The following is a 12,607-nucleotide window of genomic DNA, read 5'->3' on the forward strand; positions in this document are numbered from 1 at the left end:
TGCCCTGAGGGTGAGCTCAGAGTGGCCTGGCATGAGACAGTAACTTTGCACAACACCAGGCCTCAATCTCGATAGAACGTATAAGAAAGACCAAGGAACAGGCAATTAAAATTCAGCGCGTTGTGCGTTTTGATTTTTATTCGCTATCGGCAAAACATTGGAGAGGGGAGGGACATCGAAATATTCCCTCCATCTATCTCCTCGGAGGGTTGTAAGTGTTTGTGTATTCCATACATGTTCGGGTTTTCACGAACAATATGGAGAGAATCAACCACGTGGCGAGGCTTCTCGAATACAAGCTTAGTGCCAGCAATCGTAAGCGAAAAAACAACCAAAAACTCGGAAAGCAGAGGTAAATATTTAGGGTGTCATGTGACTTTCATGCTTCTGTTCAGCGCCCAGTGAATCCCGAATGATGGCTGCCCAACGGATCCTTGGTCGCACGGCCCTTTATTGCCGAACAGAAATGGAGTCTCGCGGGTCTCTAGCCTTGTTGACGTGTCAGGTGATACCGACCGACACGCTACACCCGGATCAAGTGACTCTGCTGTGAGGTGTTGTCTCGTCGCGTAAGTCTAAAAGAGCGTCGCAGCTGCTCAAAACATCGCAACTGCTATCTCCTGGTGTCTGGAACGTGTCTCAAACTCTTAACAATGACGGGAAGCGGGCGTATCATGGCTTGCTCGCGATTGTACGCAATGTCTGTACACTTTACACACTTAATCGGCCCCTACGGTCGCTCTCTCTCCTCCGCGAGCACTGGGTCCTAAGTATGTACTGCGCATGCCGCTTTCCAGCGGATATTTTCGAGCAGCTTACCATAACGCGACCCGTGAAATTTGATATCGCATCCCGAGCAAAACGAGCAAGTCTATCCCGTGATTTGGGATGACATTAGTTGACCGAAATTCAATGAGAATTAGAGTAAAGAAGCTGACTTACCGACTTCAAAATCAATTATGCCAACTATCACTCAAGGTGGACATTTAAGGCTCAAAGTACGTGAAATGCTATTATACCCCACCATTCCGGATTCGACTCCAGACCGAGAACTTGGTATTGCAGAGCTCTGTGAAGGATTTGACAAATATGAATGAACAGGTCAGGCAACGAACTGCATGTGCAGTTGTATGCATATGGTAGATGCGTAAGTACGCATATAACATATCTCGCAAATATTTGCGTCCAATTATATTCAAAACACTTTAGTACACAGGCTAGTTTGCAAGATTGACCTCTATCCTACATGCTCCTTATTCGTTATTGTGGTACGTTAACATAGGCCTAGGCCTCTCTTCTGCAGCAAACTGTGGTGCTAGACCGAATACCGTCTTTTCTTCCAGCGCCAGCCGGCTGCCCACCTCCCGGTCCGCCCCCTCCGAACGTGCGTACACCCCGAGCGCCGCCACACCGACGTCGGGCGTCCCGCACGTCTGACCGCCGGCGCCGGCGGTCAGACGTGCCGGGCGGAGCGTCGGAGCGGGACGTGCGAGCGCACCGTGCACGGCCGTGACCCGCGCGCCCTGTGACCGCGACTGCCGCCGGGCATGGTGCCAGACGTGACCTGAGCCGGCACCATGCGCGGGTCGGAGGCGCAGACGCTGGCAGTGGGGGTGGTCGTGGTGGTGGTGCTGGGGATGACCACGTCTCAGGCGGACGGTGAGTAGAAACCGGTGGAACAGCATTGTCTATCAGCGAAATACGTCGCACCTTTTTGGGTTTGCATTTTTTTTTTTTGGTATCGTAAGCACCGACATATATTCGATGTGTAATCTACACCTTTTAAGATAATATACATTCGAAGTTATTAACTCGCATGCGAGTAAGCATCGCACAGTTGTGCTACCAATTAACTTAAAAGAAACCCAAGATTAAACGGAACACGTGTCTCCTTTTCCAAAAAAAGAACAAGGTTTCCTGTCGACTGAGTTCACACATCTCGTCGTTTCCATCAGCTGCATACAACCTGAATGCTTGGGTGCTTGAATGCTTAGGGGATGAAATAATTTCATAGAGATTCCAACAATTATTGAGCCTATAAAAGTTATGCTGGCTAAAGGACAGCTCCTCCAACGACCGAAAGGGTTTTGAACCAAAAGTCCGAACGCAACATTTCAAGAGTATGCTTGTGAAATGTTTGCGGCGCCTCGTGAAGTCTCCGGCGTAAGGCACATGATTAACTGTTTGCGGAGTAGCCGATATTTGTTGCGGTAACACCAGCTTTGAAAGTAAGCGTTACTGTCATCGGCTAACATGTACCCTCTCAGATGATTTTCATCGAAGCTTCATTCTTAAGACACCACGATGGTTTTTAAAATAATTTCATGCGACCCGTTCTCAACATGACATCTTCGTGCTGGAAGCTTACATTTGATGGTAAGAGAACTACTCCCTTAGATCGAGACCATTGCTGGACCATCCCTGCGGAGAAATTTCCAAACTTAAGTCAACAGAAATAAATGAAGAAATATCCCAACGTGTGTTTACTTTGACACCTATATAATTGCCTTTAGTTCAGTTAGCTCAGCCGCAGTGGAATGATTCCCTTAACATTGAAGAGCTTGTAAAGGGAATCCTTGTAATGTATGTAACCATGGGAATCCCGTTTGTTGGTGAGTTATGAGGTGATTATTGTGATCGACAAAACATAACTCAAACGCAGCCTGGTCTCACGGGATGTGGATGGCCGGTGGAGAAACATCGCGGGAGACTTCATTACCAGAGCTTTGCAGTTGGGCCGACTCTCTCTCTCTCTCTCTCTCTCTCTCTCCTCCTCCTCCTCTCTCTCTCTCTCCTCTCTCTCCTCCTCTCTCCTCTCTCCTCTCTCTCTCTCTATCCCTCTCCTCTCTCTCTCTCTCTCTCTCTCTCTCTCTCTCCTCTCTCTCTCTCTCTCTCTCTCTCTCTCTCTCTCTCTCTCTCCCCTCTCTCTCCTCTCTCTCTCTCTCTCATCTCTCTCTCTCTCTCTCTCCCTCCTCTCTCTCTCTCTCCTCTCTCTCTCTCTCTCTTTCTCTGTTTGCAAGGGTGGCAACTCGCCAGACAGCACCAATCACTGCCCGACTTGGCACTAATCACTACCACGTGGCACTGTATGATCAGCCATGAATGGGCCAAATGGATTCTCTGTGAAAAGATAAATGGATTGAATGTACCCGACAGATGACGGAATATCTCAAGTACATGATGAGATATCCAGCCAATCTGGTAAAGAAGCGTGACTAAGAATTGATAGCATTCTTCTTTCGAGGATAAACATTCAATCAGGAGATTTCTCGTCGACTTGGCTTGGAGCCCTTATGAGCCATTTGTATTCTAAACCGAAAAGAACTCGGGTTGGTTTCTCTCCTTGCTACTCCTCCTCGGGTCAAGGCTGCAGGCTGAGGGCGAACGGTAGGCGGTAAGTTCCTCAGCCCCCGACAACTTCGACAGTGCCTGATTGATTTTGGTTATTTGTTGCACCATACGGCCTGTGGGCCACCCGGAACTCCTGGTACCCCTTGCCGGCACGAGTGGCAACACCTCACTAATAAGCCGCTGCTGAAATGTGGAAGATCAAGCGATAAGCCGGACGTGAAGCCCGCGACAGACAGAGCTAAAACTTGCGTCAGGCCGTGCCGTGCTTCTTATTTCGGGCGATGCAGCTATTTTATAACACTAGGACTAGGCCTACGATGAGGTGCCTCGTCTCTAGTGCGTCTGTGTCTCCATCATCTGCAACAACATTGCCCATGACGTAAACAGAGCGCATTGCTACTGAAGACAGACCGCTGAGCGCCGTGCACGTCCCCAACAGCCCAGTGACACCAACACCCCAGCGGTCCGCAAACAGCGCTGAACAAGCTGGCGAGACCGGCACGTCTGACGGTGCGCCTCAACGGCTGGCGGGGCGGCGCTCGCGCCGTCTGCCCCGCGGGGCTCCGATGCGGCGCAGGACGAGGCGAGCGGGGCGCGGGCGGGCGTTGCGGACGCGTCGTCGAGTGCCGCTCGACACCCACTCCGTCTCGCGCCCGGTCGGCCGGAGGATCGGAGCCGTGGAGACATCAGCTTTGCTCTCGCCGAGGCACCGCTGGAGCGTCCTGTCCTCTGCAGAGCGAGAGAGAGAGAGAGAGAGAGAGAGAGAGAGAGAGAGAGAGAGAGAGAGAGTAGAGAGAGGAGAGAGAGAGATAGAGAGAGAGAGAGAGAGAGATAGAAGAGAGGAGGAGAGAGAGAGAGAGAGAGAGAGAGAGAGAGAGAGAGAGAGAGAGAGAGGAGCGGTGAGGTGAATGACGGTTTCTCACCAATCCGGCGTAAAACGCCGTGCCGTAGCAGTATCGGGCCACAGCAAGGCGCCGGCTGTCATCGGTCTCATAGGTTCAATCGATGGTGAACAGCATCGGTGTGGAACTGGCGTACGGCTCGAGCTGCCGAAACTATCGCAGCGTTGCTCACATTGCCCCGTCACAGAGGTCAACCGCTAGGTTCCGGCGGCACCGCAGCAGTGTAAACGCGCAGCACGTTCTGCACTACGCTGTGCAACTAGATATGACCACCTGGTAGATGAGTAAGCCAGTCTACGTGCTGGCGAGTTTGGTAAGCTGGTTTTCTTGGTGCGTTTTCACAAACTCACGCTTCGCAAACGGCCGGGTTTTACATTCGATCGCTCAAGAGGCCATATTGCACACGTGGACGAACTATAGGCCAGGGCAGGTGTGTCAAAAGCAGTACCTCAAGTTGTAAAACATTTAATAGTGGGCAGGGCTCACGCGACACGCACTGCTTACGGTGGACACTGATGCCAAAAATTCATTTCATCAAAATGTTGGCACAAAATCGTTATGTTTAACGAATCTCGGACCATCCGAGTCATCACGCTGATCATCTCGAGTCCCCGTCCAGAATGCTTCCTGCTCATCTCGAGTCCCCACTCGGAAGGGGAGCGACTTTCTTCGGCATCCCACGTCATGTGGCTGTGCGATGCTGCAATGACGTGGCTGAGATGGGCTGTCAGCAGCGTGAGAGACCTCTGCAGCGAGCCTGGACACGGCTGCTCGGGGCCGCTGGGCACCACGCGGCTCCGCTTGTTCTCCGGCGGCAACACCGCTTCTGGGAGCATGTGCGGACCCCCCCCCCCCCCCCACGTCTGACGGGGCGGGGACTGGTGTCTGATATGGCAGCTGTAAAGCGGCGATGGACTGCATGTAAGCTAGGCAGGGAGTAACAGACAGGGCAATAATTTCCGCTCATAATCACAGACGGCTAGAGACATCAGATCGGCGCTCGCAAATCTCGTGGATGTATACCATTATTTATGCTTTACGTTTGAAATGTTGGGCACAGAACCAGTGAATTGCTCCAAGCGGATTGTTCTGACTTCTGCACACAACTGGCGGGGGAGGTTGTGTATATTCGCATGAATCCTGAAAACTGTCGGCTGAAGGTACACCACGAGCGCACATAAGCGGCTGTACAGACTGTATGCTGGTGCGGATGTAAGCAAGGCATCTTGGTCTTTAAATAAGAGACGTTAATCTTCTCCATCAACAAACCCAAACGAAGAAGCATAACGCAACGAACGTATACAAAATATGTGCCGCCATTGCCCATAAAGTCCTCATGAAGACTGTCCCATCTTATAAGCTTGGCGGTTTGAGCGACTGGAAATGACCCGGAGAGAGGAGGATCAGTTTTCCCTATATTCTTTAACATACATCTAGGATTCCAGCGGAAATCAGGCCCAGCTGGGGTGTGCTTCGCAAGTCGGAGGCAGGTGCATACCGTGCCACCTCACACACGCGCAGAGCCTTCAATGTAGAGGCTGATAATTGGCTTGCGGCCCTACCTGGTGACTGACGCGCTCCAGGACCTATCTAGGGCTGACGGTTTTCTAGGGTCGACGGTTTGCTCTCATCGAAGGGCCACTTTACGGCATGGGCAGGCATAGCTCGTCACTCGCCGAGGGACGCGTCACGCTGGTGCGTGGCTATATCTGACTGGGATTCATGGACAGTCCCGGCGGTTCTGGCGGACCCAAGAGACACCCCAAACAACACAGTCTCTCTCTGGCTTTTGCTTTGTAATGGAGCTCCTGAAAAATGTTTAAATGTGTGATTTCGACATGTACCACGCATATCAGAGACAGAATAAGGCATGCGAAGATACGAGCCCACTCCAAACCAAAGTCTTGCGTAAGTTTCGTTCACCTAAGTGTCCGTGGGATCAAAGTTTATCCATTAACGACCGCGCTGAACACTATTGTTTGCGAGGACATGGTCAGCTTCAGCGGATGTTTTATAGAAGTTTGTGTTCGGTTGCTCTGGGTTTCCGTTTGGCCACGGCCATCGATAATGATTTGTACAATCAGGCTGTCGTTACAGCGTCCGCCGTCGAGATTGAGAGCATCCTGGGGGAATCGTTCGCTCGATTTACTGGACGCCGGCCCTCCCTTGTACGCCATCAACGGTCCGCAGATTTCTTGTTTCATCGATGCGATTTCCCTGGAAGCCGGCTAGCGGAGTGCTGGCGTTTTCAGCAGAGAAATGGCTTCTCACAAGCTCAAGCTTTGGCTCTCCGGCGGAGGCGATCTCGATGTGGTCGAACCAGCTGCTCCTATTTCGAGACCCCGCACAAGCTGGTTCCATTTCGAGCCGCGCATCACTTGGCGTGGTCGACTTATGGAGTCAAACCCCCTCGTAATATATGGAAACTACTTAAAAAATATCAAGCAAACGGCAAAGATGGTGGCAGTGAGATCACGTAAGATGAAGGCCACCGCGTAACATTCTCTTGGGCTAGCATAGCAAATAAAACCAACACTTCGTGCGAAAGTTTTCAGCGTATATCTACAGTCTATACCCACTGGTTCGAAATCATTTCGAAATAGACCATTCAAAGACATGTAATTGCTATATGGCTTTTTAGTCTGTTTCTGCGTATGCTGCATTTAAAACTAAGTAGCAAATTAGCACGCCGACAATCGCACGGACTTGCGTTGCGTTGCGTTGCGCTGCAGCGCTCCCGCGTAGTCTTATTTCGGGCACGCTCATACAATATGTCGTGGTTTCGTCTGCCGTCTGCGCTCCGCTCCACCCTCCGCCCGGGGCTGGGAAGCTCGTCTGACGGCGGGCGAGGGCGGAACGAAACGAGAGCCTCCCGCCGTCGGCGGCGGCCAAACGTCACGAGCGACGCAGGCCGGCGCTCTCAGTCGGACACGCGCAATGTCGTCCGACTCCAGCTTCCGGCGGGTCACAGTGGCGAGCTCAGCTGGGCTTTCCGTCCAGGGAACGGGGAACACGAGATGCGTCCACTTTGTCTCCGCTGCACACGGGAACAGCATGACTGGCGGCTTTGCGAGAAGCCGTAGCTTTACGTGAATCGTTGTGTGTCTTAGAAACAGGCCAATTGAAATGGTTGATGTAATCAATGATTGGAGGTTTGCCGCGATCACGACAGCAAATTATGTTCGTTTGGTTTGAAAGAAACAAATTTAAACATAGTTGGTCAGATGCACACGTGAGGTATGAGAATGGTTCAATCAGAGGTGCGAGGGGAACGGAAGGAAAGGAGATTGCGATCAAGAAAGGCAAGAAGTGAGAGAGAGAGGGAAACACAGAGAAAGAACATTGGGATATACGAATAAGTATACGGAGGTAAAGGAAAATCGAGAACGAGGCAGACGAAGTGCAAAGATGGGCGGAGGGGACGTGATAAGAGAAAGCAATAGCAAGGGAAACATCGAACCGGAACACCAGAAAACCGCTACAGAGTAAGAAAGACAAATTGCCTCACACAACTTCAAGGAGGGTGGGTAAGAGGCACAAAACTGCATAGGGGATGAGAACGGAAAAGCACAGAAAGCCGGTCTTCTGAGAACAAAGGAAGGGTCTAAAACTTTCACGGCTCCAACTTGAAGCTCTCTTGAGAGAGCTCTCTGGGCGGAGCTCTGGCCACCCAGGCAAGACATTGAGAAGATAGAGAGAGAAGGAAAGAGAGAGAGAGAGAGAGAGAGAGAAGACAAAAGGAGAGAGAGGAGAGAGAGAGGAGAGCACAACAAAATGTGCGAGGCGTTCTCGTGCATCTGCTATTGTGCCGTCAACATTTCGTTCATGTAGCATAGGTTTAGAGCAAGTACAGACGCCTAAATATCGCCACAGGTTTGGGAGATGTGCCCAAAATGGTGTATCAGACAGTCAGACAGGGCCTTCCCTTTAATGCAGTCCAAGCCGTCTTTGTATCAGTGACCTATGTTTTTTATTTTATTTTGGAACGGGAACAGTATGCCGGCGGTTAAATTCATGTTGCTCATTCTTTTGGTTTCCAATGTCCATGTATGACCGCCGCGATACATATGCCGGTCGCCATCTCTAAGAAATCTTCTAAATTTTCCAAACTCCAAGTGAGCGGTCGGGGAACTAGGACGATGAATATCCCCAGCCATTTGAAAGCTTCTAACACAGAGTTCCAAAACCACCTAAACGTTCGATTAATGGACTGTCGCTTTGAAAATCGTGGTGACGGTAATTCTGGCGTATGCATGAATTGTGGTGTTTTGCATTTGAAAACCGATCTTATGCTATGCGAAGGTGCTTGAAAAAGACTGGCGTGATTGTGCGCCCAATGTTTCTAAAACACAAAAAACATAAGGCCTGTGCACTGGGATTGTTTCTTTTTAAAGAATGTTTCAATTCCGTGTGTGGATTTTGAACTGAGGTAGACAGATTGTAACACAAAATAATGTTAAACGGAGAGTGCCATCTTTTTGCACTTTTTACTCATAGTCAGATCGGACACATCCTATTTGTTCGGTAATACCAGTGCTCTCGAAATCCTCTGAAAAGCCCAGAGTTTTGGTTTCGAGTAGTGAGAAATATCTTGGCCTCTTGTTCAGCATTATGAAATTAATGCTTAAAAATTCTTTGTTTTTTCTCAGTATGTTTACTTTGTGATATTTTCAAAGCACCAATTACCTAAAATGTTCGCACGACAATGGTACGAGAGCATGCAATGCTTTATTTAGGGAAAATACATGCAAATACGAGACCGGTATTACGTGAATTCTAGGAAACGTCGCAATGTGACTTGCATTCTGTGATTACATTGCGTGGTGACCCTTTGGCGTTTAGTACAGTGACTCTTTCAAAGTGCAATTTGGATTTGGTGAACTCGTTTAATTGGGTGTTCAGCTCGGTGCCAGAGTGTTTTTTCAAAGCAGGCAGATAGCAGCAACATACCATGCACTCTAGTGGCGCACCGTTTCACACCTACACCAATTCACGTCTCGCCAAATGTTCACGTCGCCCGCTGCACCAATCACGAGCGTTCGTTTCTGCTGTCGTCGCTCATGCCCAACACGTACGCAACTGTAACATATAGCTTCCTCCGCAAACATGGTCGGAAGTGCCACCCAATGGCAATAAACATATTTAGCTCCGCTTTGTCACACCATAGTCTCACACTGAGCACACCAGTTTTACCTGGCCTTGAATGGTACGCAGCTATCTTGAGCTACGTCTCTGAGATTGGAAGGCCAGACCTTAAATGGTAAGCAGTCATCTTGAGCTACGTCTCTGAGATTGGAAGAACAGATCAGGGCTGGGGGCTGGGATCAAATCTGAATGAAAAGTGAACCTAAAGCTGCACACTTTGTATGTGGATTTCGTGCCTAGATTTTGTACGGGCGATTTGGGAGAGGGGGGGGGGGGGCAAAAGTCCACCATTTAAATTAAGGGAGCATTTTTCTCTGTCTCCTCTAACCTACCAGCGTTTACGCACATAACAACCATGAAAAGTAGTGAAGCACTTAAGCTGTAAACGCTTAAACCAGCATGGGCGATTCAAGTTATAAATAGACTGGCTTTTTGATAAAAGAGCACAATTATTTCCTTCAATACGTGTGGCTGGAAGCAAATCATCTGACAAAACGGAAAAGTAAATCTAAGCATTTTGTCAGCAATCCTTCCTCTCCTTTTATTGTAGCATACAGCTCAAGTCAGTTGCAGTTGAAGAACTCCACCTTAGGGGGGAAGGGGGGGGGGGTAGCCATGCTTGGTTATAACTTTGCAGCCAACATGCATCAGCGTGGTACTCTAGCGGGCAAAAACTCGAACGCAGCAAACCATTAACCACAAAAAGTCTTCACGACAAACCTCAGGAAAACTTTTGTGCGACGTTAGGTACATTTGTACGAAAAATGTTCTACGGATGAATTTTACGCGACATTACGTCTGCGAGCAAAACTCCCACACGACAAGCATTCATCGACGGAACGTCTGCTCTTCATTTCTGATCATAATGGACAAGTAAAATCATTATGAACAAAGCATCTTCGCAAAATGGCAAAATATCACCCGCCAAAACTTCCCTTGCGCATTTTTTTTGTCACATTTTGTGACGTTCATTGGAATCGCTAGACCTGCTGCCGTAGAGTTTCAAGTCAGTACTGCTCGCGCGGTGGCACCGGTGCGACAATCTGTTCGCGGTTATGATGGCTGTGTGTGTAGTTGCAACCTTTTTAACTCCAGCATTGTCAGGCAGATACCTAATTTGGTGTTACATCTCGAACGGACGAAACAGATCATAAGCGGGAGCGAAGCTCATGGTTTTTTATTAAGTCGATTATAATAGTCGTACCTGTTAAACCCGATAACGGTTTTGTTTCATCACCAGGTACCTATTCGTCATTTCACATTTGCGGTACTTGGGACCAGATCTGCAGACGTAAGAAGACAAATGGTACCTGGTGATGAAACAGAACCTCGTTCGGGATGAAGTTTGCCCTCTATTTTGGCAAGTCTGGCGACCAACGATGATTTTCGACCGTGTTTATCCCATGTTCCGTGCAATTCTGATTTGATACCAAAGTAGGCTCCTGTAATAATGCCAGCCTGAAACGGCTCTTGAGTGCCTTTGATGTGACGTTTCGCGAACATTACTGTGTTAAACGCATGAAGTTTCGTACTTTCCTGGGGTATTGAATTACTCACGGCACCTGTTCATTAAGAGGACGTACATTTCTGACCTGGTCTCCTCAAGCTTCAACCCTCAGATGGAATGGACAATTTCCAGCTCTAGCAGCAGTCTCGTGTCGTGTCAGAACATTGTATGCACGAATTTTGGCAGCATACAAGTCACATGTAAGTACAAGTGCATCCAAGACGCATGCATGCAAATCACATGCATTTTATCCGTAAAAGGCCTTTGTCCGTGAAGTTTTACGGTGGCCAATTTTTATCCGTGTCATTTTTGAAGTGCTGAAGCAGTGCCACGATGAGGTTTTGCGCGTAGAGGTTTTGTCGCAACGGGATTTTTCTCTAGAAGTTTTATCCCTCGGGGGATTGGGCAGCGAAACCTTTGTCCCTAAAAGTAATGTCAAACGAAACTTCAAACGGTGGCAAGTCGGTGGTGCGGGGGTGATATCGAACAGAAGTTGTGTCCGTGGAAGCTCTCCCGCCTAAGAGCTGTGTCGGAACAAGTGTCGTCAGTAGAAGTAAAGTCGTGTGTAATCTCGTCCGGTGGAATGTTGTCCTGTCGGAGAACTGGCGCGTATACGCTTTATGTGCGACCGTGTTTTCGGTGGAACTTTGTCCGTCGATGTTATTTTGCGTAGTTTTGCTTGTGGAACTTTTCGGTAGCCATTTTTAAGTGCAAAAGTTTTATCCGTTCCAGTTATGCCGTTTGCGAGTTATGCCGCGTAGAAGGTTTGTCTGCAAGACTCGCGTCGTGCTGTATAGAGCTAGTGAAATGGAAGTGCTTTCCATAGCGGCTCTGTCCGTAGCAGTTTTAATGTGGCATCGACTGCACCAGGACTCCATACATCCTCGACCGCACAGACAGAGGTTGGCCGCCAGCCGTGGTGAGCGGCCTCGCCGCTCGCGCCACACCCGCCGCGTGAACGATATTCGGCGCACATCACCTATTCATGACGCTGCGGTGCTCGCTCCTTCCCTTGACAGACAAATGGTACACGCGGGCGCCTGTCGCCGGCTTGCCAGCTGCAAATTGTGACGCATCTATTGTGCGCGGCGGTCGGGAAACGGCCTCATAAAAAGCCAACGAGTCCGCTCCGATTGTGTCGCGTCAAGATGAAGCGTTCGCCGGCTATTGTGTCGTGCTTTGGCGGTGAGAACGACGCAGAGGCGACGGTGATTTCCTCGAACATCGTCAGTGTAGGGGTCAAAAGGCTCCACAGGAGAAAAGAGGAGTCATTCAATTTCGTGGCGGCAGTGGATTGATTTTGGGAGCGTGTCAAGAGAGAAAGCGTGGAACTGCTATCGCACCTTGATTGTTACTGAACACTAAGTTATTGGGACGGGCGGATGGTAAAAACCAGTGATTTAAACAATGTCAAAGCATGCAAACCGGTACCAGTTTGTGTGCAGACAGTCGGACATCTGATCAGTTTTGTTCAAAGTGCTAAAGTTGACGGATTTCTCTGAAACGCGCATCCGCCCGATGCTGTGCCCTTTTTTCTATCCATCTTTGAACTAAAGGTGTTCTTGCAGTCATTTGCGCGTGCTGAAATACACGTAGCTTTGAAGGGACCGTGTGGGTTTCCTTTGCTGACATGGAATCCATTCTTCTGCATTTATTTCAACTGCAAAAACGTGGAAGCGTTATTAGAGATTCGCCACTGTTA

General features: G+C 49.4%; 1 protein-coding gene across 1 annotated transcript in view; it reads left to right on the forward strand.

Annotated features, from left to right (window-relative positions):
• The first annotated feature begins 1,513 nt into the window (after positions 1-1,513).
• LOC119107340 (lachesin) overlaps positions 1,514-12,607 on the forward strand; it is a 62,288-nt gene continuing 51,194 nt past the window's right edge. The window contains exon 1 of the mRNA XM_037230770.1: positions 1,514-1,659. Coding sequence (XP_037086665.1) covers positions 1,578-1,659 — 82 coding nt within the window. The 5' untranslated portion in view covers positions 1,514-1,577. The remainder of the gene's footprint in view (positions 1,660-12,607) is intronic.

This window comes from Pollicipes pollicipes, unplaced genomic scaffold (assembly GCF_011947565.3).
Source record: "Pollicipes pollicipes isolate AB1234 unplaced genomic scaffold, Ppol_2.1 Scaffold_2555;HRSCAF=2994_pilon_pilon_pilon, whole genome shotgun sequence".
Classification (NCBI taxonomy): domain Eukaryota; kingdom Metazoa; phylum Arthropoda; class Thecostraca; order Pollicipedomorpha; family Pollicipedidae; genus Pollicipes; species Pollicipes pollicipes.